Raw genomic sequence first — 16961 nt, 5'->3', positions numbered from 1 at the left:
GGGGGGAAGGGTCGGGAGCACTTGGAAGAGAGCTATATATATATATATATATATATATATATATATATATATATATATATCATTATATAAGAGATTATTGAGATTATTTTTCATGGTTTTCTAATTTATTTTTGAATCTTCAAATTTAGAATATATGCGTATGTTTACCTCAAGCAATATTTATGTTGCAATTTAAATATATTTTTGTTATTGGTTTGATTGAAGTGATTTTTCAGGATTTCCTAATATAATTTTTATTTTATTCAATTGAGGTACATTCTTATTTTTAGTTACCTTATGTAACCCATTGGTCAATAATGAGTCAGTTTTTCCTCATACCTACTGTTGCTGGTTATATTTATCTGTTTGAGTAATATCACTTCAAGTCTTTTCTAACATTCCATACTACAAAATAAATAAAGTATGGTTTCCTCCCACATTCCAAAAACATGCATGGTAGGTTAATTGGTTACTCTAAATTGCCTATGCGTGTGAATGTGATTGCTACGATTGGCTGGCGACCAGTTCAGGGTGTACCCCCTTCTCGCCCAGAGTCACCTGGGATAGGCTCCAGCATGCCTGCGAGCCTAGTGAGGATAAGCAGTACAGAAAATGGAGGGATGGATGTCTGATTATTGCCGATATTGGATCGGGCCGATATCGGTATGGGCCAAAATTCAAGGCTGCAATATTGGTATCGGAAGTGAAAATGTTGGTTTCGGACTACTTCTGCTTTACTGAGCGTAGTTCATTTTCTACTGTAGCTGTTATAAATTGTCCAAACAATACAGAGAGGGGAAAATAATTATCTGCTGATTTTCACATCACGAGTATGTAATGCTTTTTTTCACATCGCAATGTACAAACCCCAACTCCAATAAAGTTCAGACATTGTGTAAAACATAAATGAAAACAGAATGATTTGCAAATCCTTTTTGACCTATGATTCATTGAATACACTACAAAGATTTTTAATGTTCAAACTGATGAATGATGTTTTTTGCAAATATTCTCTCATGGCTAAAAAAAAAAACACCTGTTTGGAACATTCCAGAGTTGAAAAGGTTGTTTGGAACATTCCAGAGTTGAATAGGTTGAGTGGAAACCGGTAGGTTAGTGTTATAATTGGGTATAAAATAAGCATCCTTGAAAGGCTGCTATTCACAAGGAAGAATGGGGCGATGTTCACCAATTTCTCCCATTTGAAAATGTGTGGTGCATTATGAATCGCAAAATGCGACAAGAAGACTGTTGAGCAACTGAAGTTGTACATAAAGCAAGAATGGGAAATAATTCAACCGACAAAGGTTGAACTGTTAGTGTCCTCAATTGCCATATGCTTATTATTGTTAAAAGGAAAGATGATGTAGCAGTGCTTAACATGCACGTCACAGCTTTTTTGGAACGTGTTGCAGGCTTAAAATTAAAAATGAGCGAATAGTTGGGTTAAAAGCAATGTTTATCAGTAGAACATTAAATATCTTGTCTTTGTAGTGTATTGAATTGAATATAGGTTGAAAAGGATTTGAAAATATTTTTTTTATTTGGGTTTTAAGGAAATAGAGTATTTATAAATTTGTTCTAAAGCTATTTCCATCACTTAAAATTAGTTTTTTTTTTTTAAAATTTGTTAAATTGGTAAATTAGTTAATATTGCATAAATATAACATGGAGAATTGGGTACAGACCAATAGTATGAATTTATGAAGCAACCAAGAACACTTACTAGTATACGGCAATGTGTTCGCCTTGTGTCGCTGACGTCAGCAAGCTCATGCAGATTCCGCCCTAAATGTGGGTGGGCCAAAATCTGTCTGAAAGTGAAATGTCATCAGAAAACAAGCCTAAAATTAGTACAGAATTTTTTTCCCTGCAGATATCGTTTTTAAGTCCTGAACAATGGAATAAGTGCCCATGTTCACAGCATTAGATAGGTCCTTTAACTCGGGTCAACTTGCCTTGTTTGTCGGCACGTGAGCGCCTGTGCATGAGTTTTGACCTACTGTTGCTCCTTGCAAGTGTTCTCATTTTGTATTTGTGCGTTTGACTGTTTGTCCCATTTTTATTTAAAAAAAAAAAAAAAAAAAAAGTCAGTGCATCAGCGACTGTGGGTCTACTCCCCCCAATCGTTCGAATGGCCGCATATCTCATCTCTCAAGCCAAGCGACTGGTTATAACTCAAAATTTGTAATTTGAGGCACTTGTAAGTCAAAGTACCACTGTTTTTAGATGCTTTTCACTGCCATTTTTATACTTTCTCTTTTTGCAGGCCAGTTGATGGCTACAGAACTCTTGATTCTGGTTACCGGGCCCCGAGCCGCCAGCAGATGGACCCCTATGCAGCACAGCCTCAGGTGGGCAGGGGAATGAGGGCCATGGGCTCAGCAATGGAGATGCGATACGGCCAAGGACACTATGGTCTGGAAGATGACCAGCGTAGCGTGGGCTATGAAGAGTACAGCATGGGGCCTCCACCCATGCACCCTGGGGGTTACGGCACCATGCCACGGCTGGGTCCTGGCCCAGGTGGTATGGACAGGCGAAGACTAAGGTGACACAGCACAGACATATGTAAATGTTCGACTTGCATACATGCATTACAGCAATTATCCGACTGCTTCCCATACAGGAGCTTTGAAGATACTCTGGATGGTGATATGGGAGGAGTTGATCCATACGCCTGGGGTGTTCCCATGACCCTGGAGCGAGGGAGCATGGCTTCCTTAGACAGCACACTGAGGAAAGGTCCTCCCTCCTCATGGAGACAACCAGAGCTGCCAGAGGTGATCGCCATGTTGAACTACCGCTTGGATCCTGTCAAAACCAATGCAGCGGCCTTCCTTCAGCATCTCACATTCAAAAATGACAAGGTGAAACAGAGTTCCCCATAAATTACAGCCATTTCATCTTGAATCCCTGTTGTTATTTTGCTGATTTAATTGCCATTTTTCCAGGTTAAGTCAGAGGTGCGGCGCCTGAAGGGTATCCCGGCCTTAGTGTCACTGCTGGACCACCCCAGCAAAGACGTGCACCATTCAGCCTGCGGAGCGCTAAAAAATATTTCATATGGACGAGACCCAGACAACAAGATCGCTATCAAGAACTGTGATGGAGTGCCAGCACTGGTCCGATTATTGAGGAAGACCCATGACCAGGACCTCACTGACACAATCACAGGTATGCGTCTTCATTGACATGTATTATTCAAACATTGGAATAAGGGTGTCTACACGTGCACTTGACACCCTAGGTCGTAGTTCGATGATCGACTTTGTGGTTGTGTCATTGGACTTGCGGCCGCATGTCTTGGACACTTGGGTGAAGAGAGGGGCGGAGCTGACAACTGATCACCACCTAGTGTTGAGTTTGCTCCGATGGTGGGCTAAGATGCCGGTCCGACGTGGCAGGCCCAAACGTATTGTGAGAGTCTGCTGCGCACGTCTGTCAGAATCCCCTGTCAGAAGGAGTTTCACCTCCGACAGAATGAGGCGGCTGACCGGAGCTGTGGCCGTAAGGTGGTTGGTGCCTGTCATGACGGCAATCCCCGCATCCGTTGGTGGACACCAACAGTGAGGGATGCCGTCAAGCGGAAGGAGTCCTATCGGTCCGTTTTGGCTTGTGGGACTCCTGAGGCAGCTTATGGGTATCGGCTGGCCAAGCGGAATGCACCTTTGGTGGTCGCTGAAGCAAAAACTCTGGCATGGGAGGAGTTATCTCTGGGGTTGAGGTCACTGAGGTGGTTAAAAGGTCCTCGGTGGCAACCGCCCGGGGGTGGATGAGACTTGCCTGGAGTTCCTAAAGGCTCTGGATCTTGTGGGGCTGTCCTGGTTGACACGCCTCTGCAACATCGCGTGGACATTGATTGGCAGACTGGAGTATTGGTCCCACTTTTTAAGAAGGGGGACCGGAGGGTGTGTTCCAACTACAGGGGGATCACACTCATCAGCCTCCCTGGTAAGGTCTATTCAGGGTTGCTGGAGAGGGGGTCCGCCGGGAAGTCAAATCTTGGATTCAGGAGGAGCAGTGTGGTTTTCGTCCTGGCCGTGGAACAGTGGAGCAGCTCTACACCCTCGGCAGGGTCCTCGAGGCTACATGGGAGTTCGCCCAACCAGTCTCCATGTGTTTTGTGGACTTGGATAAGGCCGTGTCCCTCGGGGAGTCCTGTGTGGGGTGCTTCAGGAGTATGGGGTACCGAACCCACTGATACGGGCTGTTCGGTCCCTGTACAACTGGTGTCAGAATTTGGTCCGCATTGCTGGCAGTAAGTCTGACTCGTTTCCTGTGAGGGTTGGAGTCCGCCAAGGCTGCCCTTTGTCACCGATTCTGTTCATAACTTTTATGGACAGAATTTTGAGGGACAGCTGAGGCAGAGAGTGGGTCCGGTTTGGTGGCCTCAGTATTGTCTGCTTTTTGTAAATGTGGTTCTGTTGGCTTCATCAAGCCGTGATCTCCAACTCTCACTGAAGCGGTTCGCAATAGTGTGTAAAGCGGCTGGGATGAAAATCGGCACCTCCAAATCTGAGACCATGGTCCTCAATCGGAAAAGGGTGGCTTGCCCTTTCCAGGTCGGGGAGGAGATCCTACCCTAAGTGGAGGAGTTCAAATATCTTGAGGTCTTGTTCACGAGTGAGGGAAGAATGGAACGGGAGATCGACAGGCAGATCGGTGCAGCGTCTGCAGTGATGCAGACTTTGTATCGGTTCGTCGTGGTAAAGAAGGACCGAAAGGCGAAGCTCTCAATTTACCGGTCGATCAATTTACCGGTCGATCTACCGGTCGATCTACGTTCCTACACTCACCTATGAGTAAAGCCGCTGCTCCTCCACATTGAGAGGAGCCAGATGAGGTGGCTGGGGCATCTGATTCTGATGCGTCCCGGACGCCTCCCTGCTGAGGGAGGAGACCCCGGGGATGACCCGCGACACGCTGGAGAGACTGTCTTCCAGCTATCCTCGGAGCGCCTCGGGATCCCCCCGGAAGAGCTGGATGAACTGGCTGGGGAGAGGGAAGTCTGGGTGTCGCTGCTAATTGTACTGCCCCCACGACCCGACCTCTGATAAGCGGAAGAAAATGGATGGATGGATAATGATAAAGCCAGAACACTGGCCTAGTGGTTAGCATGTTTGGCCTTGTTGTCTGGAGCTTGCATAGGTTTTCACAGCGTACTCTGTCTTCCCTCCACATAAGTGCCTTGAAAAGGTATTCTGAATACAAAGCACACCAAATTTAAAATTTTTAATCTTTGCTTAATTTTTTGCTATACATCATTTCCATTCCACTTCATAGTTAAGTGATACTTTGTGTTGGTTGATCACATCAACTGTCAATTTAAAGAAAAAAAAGTTAGTGGTTGTAAGGTGGTATTATGTGAACAATTTCAAGGGGTATGAATACTTTCTCAAGGCAGCGCATATGAGCTGATTTGAAGACTAAAATTGAGTCATACAATTTAGAACCTAAACTAACCATAGGTATGGATGTGAGTGTCAATTCTTGTTTGTCTACAGGTATTTGCCCAAAAATTTGAATATCAATGGAAAGGCCCTTTTATTTCAATATTTTGTTTCAAAAATTGAAACTTGTATGTTGGCACACCACACAGAGTGAAATATTTGAAGCCTTTGTTTCATTTTGATGATTATGGCAGAAAGACACAAAACCAAATCCAGTATTTCATAAAATTAGAATATCATGACAGTGACCGACTGGTTAGAGTGTCTGCCCCTATAGTTCTGAGGACAGCAGTTCAAACCCCGGCCCCGCCTGTGTGGAGTTTGCATGTTCTCCCCGTGCCTGTGTGGGTTTTCTCCGGGCACTCCGGTTTCCTCCCACATCCCAAAAACATGCATGGTAGTTTAATTGATGACTCTAAATTGCCCGTAGGTGTGAATGTGAGTGCGAATGGTTGTTTGTTTGTATGTGCCCTGCGATTGGCTGGCAACCAGTTCAGGGTGTACCTCGCCTCCTGCCCGATGATAGCTGGGATAGGCTCCAGCACGCCCGCGACCCTATTGAGGAGAAGCGGCTCAGAAAAGGGATGGATGGATGGATAGAATATCATGACAAAGTTTAGGCTCCCTGTGTCCCAATCTTGTCAGCTAATTAATGCAAAACACCTGCAGAGGTTTTCCTCAGCTTTTAAATGGTCTGTCTGTCTGGCTTAGTAGGCTTCAGAATCATGGGGAAGACTGCTGACTTGATGGTTGTGCAGATAACCATAATTCACACCCTCCATAAGGAGAAAAGGTCTCAAAAATAAATTGCAAAAGAAGCTGGATGCTCACAGAGCGCTGTATCAAAGTATATTAACAGAGTGTTAAGAGCAAGGGGGAAATGTGGCTGAAAAAGGTGCATAAGTGAGGGATGACCGCAGCCTTGAGAGGATTGTCAAGCAACAGCGATTCAGAAATCTGGGTGAGCTTCGTAAGGAGTGGCCTGAGGCTGGCGTAAGTGCATCAAGAACCACCACATAGACGTCTGCATGACATGGGCCACAGCTGTAGAATTCTGTGTGTCAAGCCACTCATGAAACCAAAAACGTCAGAAACATCTGTGCTGGCCTAAGGAGAAACAGGTCTGTTGCCCAGTGGTCCGAAGTCCTCTTTTCAGATGAAAGTAAATGTTGGATTTCATTTTGAAATCAAGGTCCCATACTCTGGAGGGAAAATGGAGAAGTCTAATTGTTGGCAAGAAAATAAATCAATGTTTTACAGCATTTGGTTCCATCCATTTTATGGAAAAAAGTTACTTTTCGATGCCCAACCCCAGATTGAGCCCATAATATTTACATGGTGGCCTACCATTTTCAGATACAGGTGAAGGATATGTAGGCTGTAAGATCCATTCCACACAAATGACTCCTGTTTCACGGAAAGGAAAGTACAGTAACTACTTCAAATATAAATTCATCAAGATCCAATGCCACCAATAGATGCCACAGAATCCTACCCACTGGTCTTGTTAAATCAAGTTTTGACACTTGTGTGCTTTAGCTGCTCCCAAAAAGGGTTGGTCTAACAAAAGAATAATACAGTAAATAAAATCATTTTTTTCCTTATGAAGGTTATTACAAATACAGCTACCCCATAGTAGTAGCTGTAATTGTACTTTGAAGAATTAGCTCAGATAAGTTTAGATTTATCTGTTGGGGTAAATTTTACCCTTTTGTAATTGACACTGTTTTTGTCATCATCCCAGGCACACTGTGGAACCTCTCATCCCACGATTCCGTGAAGATGGAGATAGTGGACCACGCCCTGCACGCTCTGGCAGACGAGGTGATAGTGCCCCACTCGGGCTGGGAGCGAGCAGACAACGGCAGAGAGGAAAGCTGCAAACCGCGGCATCTGGAGTGGGAGACCGCCTTGACCAACACTGCTGGCTGCCTACGGTATGAAAGCATGAGAGCACTAGAGGAAGAACGCAGCCGAGGGACATATTTAGACAAACGTAATTATATGTTCGAATGTCTCTTATGTGCAACAGAAATGTGAGTTCAGAGCGCAGTGAGGCACGGCGAAAGCTGAGAGAGTGCACAGGGTTGGTGGATTCGCTGATGTACGTCGTGCAGTCACAGATAAACCGCAAAGATGTGGACAATAAGGTCATTAAGAAGTTCAAAAATGCTTTGGTTCTTTTTAAATGCCCCGCAAGACTAAACATTTCTTTTCAAATGCTTTTGTCATTCTTGCAGTTGGTGGAGAACTGCATGTGCCTCTTAAGGAATCTGTCCTATCAGGTCCACCGTGAGGTCCCCAGCTGTGAACGCTATGCAGAGACCGCGCCCATCAACCAGGGCCCTGCACCCGGCTCGAACAAGGGTGGCTGCTTTGGCTCTCGAAAGGGCAAAGGTTTGTATAAAATTACCCGACGGTCAGTGTTACAAGGTGTCTGCGGCTTGTTGGTGGAGGTTACACAGTTGCAGTTTTTCACACTCCTTTCTTCTTTCTCTCCTTCCTCTCCCTCCATTTCTGCTCTTTCCTTGCTTTCATCCTGTCCTGATAGATGAGTGGTTTTCTAAAGGTAAGATTTTCTTTGGTGTTATGATCATATTGTATGATCATGACAGTCTTTTTGATTAGCGAAATAAGGCTAAATTTACACTGAAGCTTCATTGCGCATTTCTGATTTTTATTGTCTTCATGGAAGTTTAATTTGTCCCGTGCCTACGGTCTCATGAAAAACTTACCTCAAATCATCTTCCCCCATTCCCCTAAAAAATTAAACCCATTTAGTTTTTCTTTTTAATCAAGAAAAATAACACTTTAAAATATTGTACTTTATAAAAACACAGAGTAATAGCATAATTAAATAAGATGTAAAGCAATAAACAGTTTGTGCATCTGCATCATGATCTAATGGTGCAATCCAATTCAGTGTGCTGTGCCTTCTGGTGTGCCCACCTTGACCACTGGGAGGCAGTACTGTGTAATAGTCATGCAGAGAAACGAAGAAGAATAGACTTCTTCTACTGTACTACTCTGTAAGTTGATGTAATGTTAGTCATTTAGTCATAAGTCGGGTCACTTGTATCTCAAGGTACAACTGTATCCGTTTTTTTAAGTGTCTATTTAGATGTAGAGTACATTTGAAGTGAACATGAGAGAACCCACATGCACAGGTGCTAAAATTGCGTGCAACTCCTCAAGCAGCTACACCAGGCAGTGTGACATCACAGAAGCAAACAATATGATTAAACATTTAGTTGGTCTGTGCTGACTTCTCTATCCATTGATTTTAATGAAGGTAACCTTCACATTACTCCACTGGACCCTGTTAACATATATCTAAATGTGAAAAACAATCTAGATTATACAATTTTACTGATCTGAAGGTATCCCATTCCAAATTATGCCACTTGAGAGCAAAACGTTGGAAGTGTGTCACTGCGTCAGTGTAAGTCCAGCCTAACAAATGAATTGTAACGATGCTATGCCAATTCCACTGCATGATCACTGTGCTTATCTCACTGGTTGCATGGTCACTTTCACGGTGCATGAAACATAAAGGCACAACAGTCTTTTTTTTATTTAAAAAAAAAAAAAAAAAATTTCTCACTTGTAATGTCTTTCCCCTTTTGTGTGTGTGTGTGTGTTTTTTTTTTTTTACTTCAGGAAAGAAAGATGGAGATGATGAAAATGCAGACCAAGTTGACATTCCAAAGAGAACAATGCCTGCCAAAGGTGTGTGTTTATATTGGTAGAACTGAGTCTTGAAAAATAGGTCTTTAATCATAAATCCTGCTCAAAACAAAAACCATCTAATACATAATTTGTTTACTGAGTGCCCAGAACAGCGCTATATAAGTGTAATGCATTCTTCTTCTCCTCCTCATTATTACTACTACCAATGATTGTCCTACAAAATAGGAATCAGTATTTACTAAGTTTAAGGACATTTAAGTAAATGTCTTTTGCAAATGGACATGCATTGAGGTGGGGGAAAAAAAAACCTAACTGAAAAAATGTGTGTGTGTCAGGTTACGAGCTATTATTCCAACCAGAGGTGGTTCGAATTTACACGTCGCTGCTCAGAGAGAGCAAGAACCCTTCGGTTCTGGAAGCCGCTGCTGGGGCCATCCAGAACCTGTGTGCAGGCAGATGGACTGTAAGTACTTCTACGAACAAATTACTTGTTTCTTCTGAATTTCCCTCTTCTGTAGAATAACTGGAGTGATATTTTCAACTCTTTTCTGGTTCCACATTAGTATGGTCGTTACATTCGGTCCACTGTACGTCTGGAGAAGGGTCTTCCCATGATGGCCGAGCTGCTGGCTCACGGCAACGACCGTGTGGTGCGGGCGATGTCCGGAGCCTTGAGGAACCTCTCAATCGACAACAGGAACTGTGAACTTCTCGGTAAGATTACAGACGTTCCTTTACCGGATATTATCAATATTTGTTTCCTTTTGCCATGCGTGAGAAGCTGACTTGTATTTCTCCTGCAGGTTTGCATGCTGTGCCCCACCTTGTGGCCAACCTGCCAGGAGGTCAGAACCAGTCGGGGCGTGCCCTGTCGGAGGAGACGGTGGTGTCTGTGCTGAGCACGCTCACAGAGGTGCTCGGCACCAGCTTGGAGGCAGCCAAGACCCTCAGGGCGTCGCAGGGCATTGAGAGGCTGGTTCTCATTAACAAAGACGGGTAAGAAAGCTGGACAGTCACTAATTTTCAGATTTTTTTTATGACGTGTAAAACTCTCATCACAGGCCTCTTTGTAGTTATGGTTGGTTACTCTCAGGAGGTCTCACATTGGGGGCAGTAGAGGAACAAATTCCAGATGCTGAGCTGCACTGTGCACTGCACTTTACTTGCCCTCTAAACCCCATTCGCATTGACATTAACAAATGACAGGCAGTCTGAATCGAATCGTCACTTGTTACTTTTCCCAAATAGACATGCTGTTGTCCAACAAATGGAAAATTTAATTTGATTATTTGAAAACTGTCTATTGAACTGGATAGAGTATGCTGGCACATTCTAGCTGCTGTGTCTCCCTCCAGAAAAGTTTTAGTTTTACTTTAATATGGCTTACTTTAACCAGGATCCTTCAGTTACCATGGCCAAAAGTAGAAGCCCAGGTCTATTTTGCACCCATCTCAATGCTGTAACATGCGTAAAGGCATACTGGCAGAGATCATCTGCCTGCTTTATAGCCAGCTAGCTACAGTGGTATGAAACTGTTTGCCCCCTTCCTGGTTTCTTATTTACATACATGTTTGTCACAATTACATTTTTTCCATCATCAAACAAATTTAAATATTAGACAAAGACAACAAAGTAAACACAAAATGCAGTTTAAGTTTTTATTAATAAGGGAGAAAAAAAATCCAAACCTACATGGATCTGTGTGAAAAGGTTGCTTGCCCCTTAAACCTAATAACTGCTTGGGCTACACTTAGCAACAACTGCTTTCAAGCGTTTGCGATAACTTCAAGTGAGTCTATTTATTCTGTTGTTTTGGCTCACTCATCTTTACATAATTGTTGTAACTCAGCCACATTGGAGGGTTTTCGAGCATGAATCACCTTTTTAAGGTCATGCCACAGCATCTCAATAGGATCCAAAGTCTTCCTTTTGTTTTTCTTCAGCAATTCAGATGTGGACTTGGTGTTGTGTTTTGGAACATTGTCCTGCTGCAGCACCCAAGTTCGTTTCTGCTTGAGGTCAGGAACATCTGGCCGGACATTCTCCCTTTAGGATTTTTAGGAAGACAGCAGAATTCCAGGTCCGGAAGGAGCAAAAGAGCCCCAGACCGTCACACTACCAACACCATATTTTACTAGGTTTTACACGGTCAGTTTTTTGGACCGATCAGCGATTTAAATAATAATAAAAATAAATAAAATAAAAAACTATCACAAGATGAGGCAATCTGTCTATTTAAATGACTTATTCATGTACTGTATATACTTGTGTACCGTATACTGAGTATCTTCAAAAGTATTCTCTAGCATTTTAGACAAATGGTAAAACATTAATGACCTCTAGTGGGCATTCAAGGATTGGCCACTGACATAAGTTTAAGTTTTCTGTCAGGTCAAACTAACATTACAACATGACAGAAATAATGGGTGCTAACTAGGCTTTACACGATCAGGATTTTTGGGGCCGATCACCAGGTTTAAAAAAAACAACAACAAAAAAACGATAACCGATCCAATCACAAGATGGAGCAACGTGTCTATTTACATTACATGATTTGTTCATTTATTGTATATACTTGTGTACTTTATACTGGGTACTGTATTTTCAAAATTATTCTCTAGCATTTCAGAAAAAGTTAAAACATCAATGACCTCTAGGGGGGGGCATTCAAGGATTGGCCACTGACATAAATTTAGATCAACTCAAGATTACAACACGACATTAATAATGGGTGCTAACTTCCTGTAATTAAAATTACTTTATTGCAATTAAACTTTGTAACTTTAACAAATACTGTTAATGACATCCTTACTCTAACTTTCTCACTGTCCCGGCTATATGGACTGATGTTATCCAGAGTTTGCGTCGGTTTGGCTTTTCCTTTTTTATTTTATTTATTTATTCATTTATTTATTTTACTCGCAACGCTGTGTTGCTTGAACACGGCATGCTCCTCTTTGTGTACATTCTCGAGGTGCCCGATCAAATTTGTTGTGTTGAAGCATTTAGATGACATTCCCCACGAAGTACGTCAGTTGTGCACAGACTGCAAATACCTTGTGTGTTGTTTGTCTGAGACACCGCAAAATAGTCCCACACTGACGTGTTTTTTGACTGACAAGATTGAAAAAAACGTTATTGGCTGTCAGATAGTTACAGTACTACGCCACAAGACAAGGCTAAAAATAAACTAGCTTTTGGTTTCATACGCGACGGCGACGTGGAGTAAATGTCTTTTGCAGAGCCGATCGATGACGTCATTGATTGGATCGGCGAATTATGACATGAAAACCGACCAGCAGAAAAATGCTAATTATCGACCGATACCAATCAAACCGATCAGATCGGTGTAAAGTCTAGTTCTACCTTAGTATAGTTAAATTACTTTATTGTAATTAAATTACTTCACACACACCGAAACTTTAGAACATGATACGACAGAACGCTGGCATGTTTACATACAACTGTTAGTGCTCGCACTAGCTTGCTAGGCTACAAAACGTGCTTGCGAGTCGTTTCGTATTAAAAGTACATGAACATACCTCAAGCAATCCGTGAATGGACATCCTCTCCTGAGCATCGGTGATGACCACCATACGTTGTTCACAATAAATTTGCGTGATCTATTGTTGTTGTCGTCGCCATCATGACGAGTGTATCCAGTCGCGTTTGCGTTGACGATAAATCCCAGTGATCGTAAAAGACGGGGTTTCGGTGGTATCGGAATACAAGATTTTATTGTAGTAGTGTGAGATTGTGCAATTTTGAGACCAAATTTGTCTTGTAGTTTGATCCAGGCATTACGTGTTGTCTGTCTCAGATGTGTTGTCTGCCCCACACGGCCGACATGTTTAAAAAAAAAAAAAAAAACTTTATTGGTGGTCAGATATTTACAGTACTACGTCAAAAGACACACGACAAGGCTAAAAACAAACAAACAAACTTTTGGATTTAGATTTTTTTTCCCTCCCCTCATTATAAAAAAACTTCATTTTAAAACTGCATTTTGTGTTTACTTGTTGTCTTTTGACGAATATTTAAATTTGTTTGATGATTTTCCTGGGGGGGGGGGGGGGGGGGGTCGCGCTGACATCATAGGCTATTTCGTACTCATTGAACACAAGCAGCTAGATCCATTCCACACACAGATGTAATTATGAATATTACACTGCGGCAGACTAATATGGGAGCGCATTGGCCTGAGGTTCCGCCTGTCACAGGTGTTGACCAGGCCAGAAAAAACACTTCCGCCCCTTCTGCTGTTAAGAAGTACCGGTACTTTTACTCCGTTACAATTATCTAAATGTCGCTCATTCTTATTTATCAATTATTGCTTAACTATTTCGTGTGCTATACTTCGACTTCCGCATTGGGCGCTTTTTGCGCCAATCCAGTTTAAGCGCTAGTGACGTTTAAGTCTAATTCACCAATCAAACGACACAAAGTCACATGACCTCACACAACGTCTTCTATTGGGCTTCCCGGACATGGGTATTAACAATAGATAAGCCAGCCCAGTGCAGTGGTGGGGCTAGACCTTTATCCTTGGGGTAGCCAGGGGGTGGCCAAGGCTATCTCAGGGGGTCCACAGACTATGACAATGAATTTGTTTCTCGGCCGATGAATTGCAATCCGAGTCTCTTAAGTGTTGCAATGTAAATACCAAGCACACAGAAGATGAGGTTTGTGTGCATAAAATATAGTTTAACGTTTACAACACAATGTACATGGAAACACAACTGCAACAATTTTTCAATAATCACACAGTAACCCACTCACACAGTTATGTGCACACACACACATGAGCTATTCAATCACACTCTGTCCAGTTTACGGTTGCCTGACTTGCTTCTCTTTAAAAAGAAATTATGTATCTTGTCGCCCTGTCTTTTCATTTATCAACTATGAAAAAAAAAAAGGCCAGTTTTGTTACTCTTAGCATCTCTTACAATTGCACAATGTTATCAAATCCCCACTTCAAGCCTAAGCAATGTCAGGGGAAATAAAGCACTGTAGATGTAAACTTTCAGCTACTCAGTGGTTCCCAACTGGTTTTGCTTCAACACAATTTTATGATATTCTTTAGCAACTCAAATTTATTTCACAAAAAAATAGCCCATTAATACAAAAGCTACCAGTCGTGAGAGGGGAGCTCCAACGGCCCTTCTCGGGTGCCCCTATCCACCCTCCTTTCCAACACACAAGGGACACTCTCCCGCCCTCAGGCTGGGCAGGGACTGGCTGCATCTTGGCCCCTGCAGGTTGGGGGGGCGTCCGGCTCTCCTGCGGTTGGCTGGGTGGGTGGCATTGGATCCCTGTGGCCCCCACCGGGTGGCCAGTTGTCGGGGTGCCTCGGTGGGGCCGGCGGACTGCCCTGGGTCCCTCGGTGTGGGATGTGTCCCGTCCACCGGGCTGCTCTCAGGTGGACCCCTGGGCCCAATCCTGCCTCTCGATTTATTGGGTGGGGTCCTCTGCCTCCGCGGTGTGGGGACAGCAATTAGAGGACACTTCTGTCAGTCTTTGTGCATGTAAAACTGTGTCAATTCACTTGCATGTGTCCACAGGCACACACCCCTGGAACTCTTTCACTGGGTGTGGGGCCACTCACTTATTGCAACAAATAACTCATGACTATGCGAATCGCTTGTGTATCGCCTCACTCATACTCTCGTCCTATAGAATTTTATAATTTACATAGTCAATCCCACCACACTTCAGTTGTACAGCCGGGTTCTTCTCCTGTCCTTGTCCTTTTCTACCTTGTCCTGTCCTTCCCTCACAGGGTGTAGCACTACAGCCCTATGCAACACTCATATTTAATGTTTCATTGTTGTAGATAATGTAATGACTGACTTTTCTCATCCTGTTTACAGTTAGTGCTTTGTCTTTTGTCTTCGTTTCTCTCTTTCCTCTAGAAACCCTAGAGAACCCTCTAGAAACTGTTCTGTTCGACTGATTGACTCTGATTCTCAATAAACTTCAATTATTATACTAAGACACCAAAGCTGAAGTTTAAGAACTCCCCTGTGACACAGTAAAACTCTTCCGGCATAAAAGGGATACAGAATCCTCCATTCTGCCAAACAGCCGAACAGGACAAAAAATAATAATTAAAAAAAGAACACACGGAATGAGCTAACTTCAAATTCAGAAATGGCCAATAAAAAAAGAAAAATATTGTACTTAATATTTTCCTGGAGGATGCATTTGGGATTAGCCTCTGAAGTTGGTAATAGTGAAAAATGAAGTGAAATTCTTTTCCAGAATGAGAGTGCTTAAAGAGGGGGATGCTATTCACGCGGCACAACTTGAAGCAGACATTAGGTGCAGGTGGAGATGGGCCTGGCTCAAGTTGGAGGCCAAAAGCAAAGAAATGAGCCAAATTTAATTATAATCTTAAATTTGTACATCAACATGTACTTGAGCGGTGTAAATAAGTTTTTCTGCGTCAAGAATTCCCCCCCGGCCATTGTACTCGTCAGAGTCTGCAGGGCCTGGGGGGATCCCCCTACAATGTTGTTGTTGGTTTTTTTGTCACCTTTTTCATGCCTTTGGTATTTGCATGTCTGGTATACGCACATGCGCAATAGGTCAAAAACGGGCTAAAAACCGGGAAATATTTTGTATTTTAATTAAATGCTGCATGGCAGTAGTTTCAGCATTTGTCAGAATAAAGTAAGTAGTATATTATTCTTCAATTCTTTGTGATTCAAATCCCAAAATTTAGATTCGGCGTTCGTTTATTTTCGGCGGACTTGAAAGCCAATTCGCGTCACCACCCATTTGTGAAGAGCATTATTGTTTAGAAGAATCACCACCTTTATTGTCATGAACATGGATGCATGCATGCACATGAAATTTGTTCTCTGCATTTTACCCATCACAGTGAACACACACACTTGTTAGTGCAACGTACTGGAGCAGCGGGCAGCTGAAACGCCCGGGGAGCCGTTCAGGGTTTCAGTGTCTTGCTCAAGGACAGCACAGCCGTGGGTCCGGGGGATGTTGCCGGCTGATCCGGTCAGGGTCTTGAACCTGGGTCCCCCACGGTGGCAGGCGATGATCTTAACCACTGTTTCACGGCTGACTACAGACTAGTCATGTGACGAGAGTTCAAGGCAGTTACACTTCCAAATATTTTCTATTGGAATCCTAATAATCCCATCATATTACATAATTGCCCCTGACTTTGGTAACCAGTTATTCTTTGCCTCCCTGAACGTCCTGTGGTAGATTGCGAACAGTTCTCCAAATTGCTTGCTTCAAGCTTTTGTCACTCCCGGTTGACGTTTACTGATGAAAATGGACACACTTGAATCAAACTAAAAAACCTAGTAATACTAGAGGTTTGTTGGCCAATGGCTACTTCTTGTTGACATTCTTGTATCTCATGGCGTGGACATCAGAGGGGGCAGCACACTAGTTTAAAGTAAGCCAAGACAAATAGCTTTTGAAGGTCAGATCTGGCCTGCGGGGCCCTGAGTTTTTAACGCCTGTGTTTAATGGACTGATTTCATAGTCAAGATCCAATAGTTTTTGGGTTTACTATCCGTTTGAATGTCTTTGTCATGCAGCAAGCGGTCTGACCGTGAGGTTCGAGGAGCAGGCCAGGTGCTGCAGCTGGTGTGGGCCCACAAGGACCTGCGTCGGCCTCTTGAGAAAGACGGCTGGAAGAAGACCGACTTCCAGGTCAACCTAAACCCCGGCACCACCAACGGCCCGAGCACCCGAGCCAATGGCACCTACGGGGACAGTACCACACCACTACTGGACAGAGGTGTGTATTTGTCTTTAACGCTTTTTTTTTTACTGCTGGGA

The 16961-nt window shown here is 43.3% G+C and overlaps 1 protein-coding gene across 6 annotated transcripts in view; it reads left to right on the top strand.

Moving 5' to 3' along the window:
- LOC133407290 (catenin delta-1-like) overlaps positions 1 to 16961 on the top strand; it is a 40945-nt gene that overhangs the window by 18940 nt on the left and 5044 nt on the right. For 5 of the 6 annotated variants that reach the window (XM_061684972.1, XM_061684971.1, XM_061684970.1 and 2 more), the window contains 12 exons: positions 2270 to 2551; positions 2630 to 2870; positions 2955 to 3177; positions 7198 to 7390; positions 7486 to 7603; positions 7694 to 7850; positions 8005 to 8022; positions 9114 to 9182; positions 9479 to 9606; positions 9707 to 9857; positions 9947 to 10139; positions 16718 to 16920. In XM_061684972.1, coding sequence (XP_061540956.1) covers positions 2270 to 2551; positions 2630 to 2870; positions 2955 to 3177; positions 7198 to 7390; positions 7486 to 7603; positions 7694 to 7850; positions 8005 to 8022; positions 9114 to 9182; positions 9479 to 9606; positions 9707 to 9857; positions 9947 to 10139; positions 16718 to 16920 — 1976 coding nt within the window. The remainder of the gene's footprint in view (positions 1 to 2269; positions 2552 to 2629; positions 2871 to 2954; positions 3178 to 7197; positions 7391 to 7485; positions 7604 to 7693; positions 7851 to 8004; positions 8023 to 9113; positions 9183 to 9478; positions 9607 to 9706; positions 9858 to 9946; positions 10140 to 16717; positions 16921 to 16961) is intronic. The other variant, XM_061684969.1, reaches the window with a different exon arrangement.

The sequence above is a fragment of the Phycodurus eques genome, chromosome 9, assembly GCF_024500275.1.
Source record: "Phycodurus eques isolate BA_2022a chromosome 9, UOR_Pequ_1.1, whole genome shotgun sequence".
In the NCBI taxonomy this organism is placed as follows: domain Eukaryota; kingdom Metazoa; phylum Chordata; class Actinopteri; order Syngnathiformes; family Syngnathidae; genus Phycodurus; species Phycodurus eques.
The sequence above is the reverse complement of the archived record's forward strand: the minus strand, read 5'-3'. Positions and strand labels throughout refer to the sequence as shown.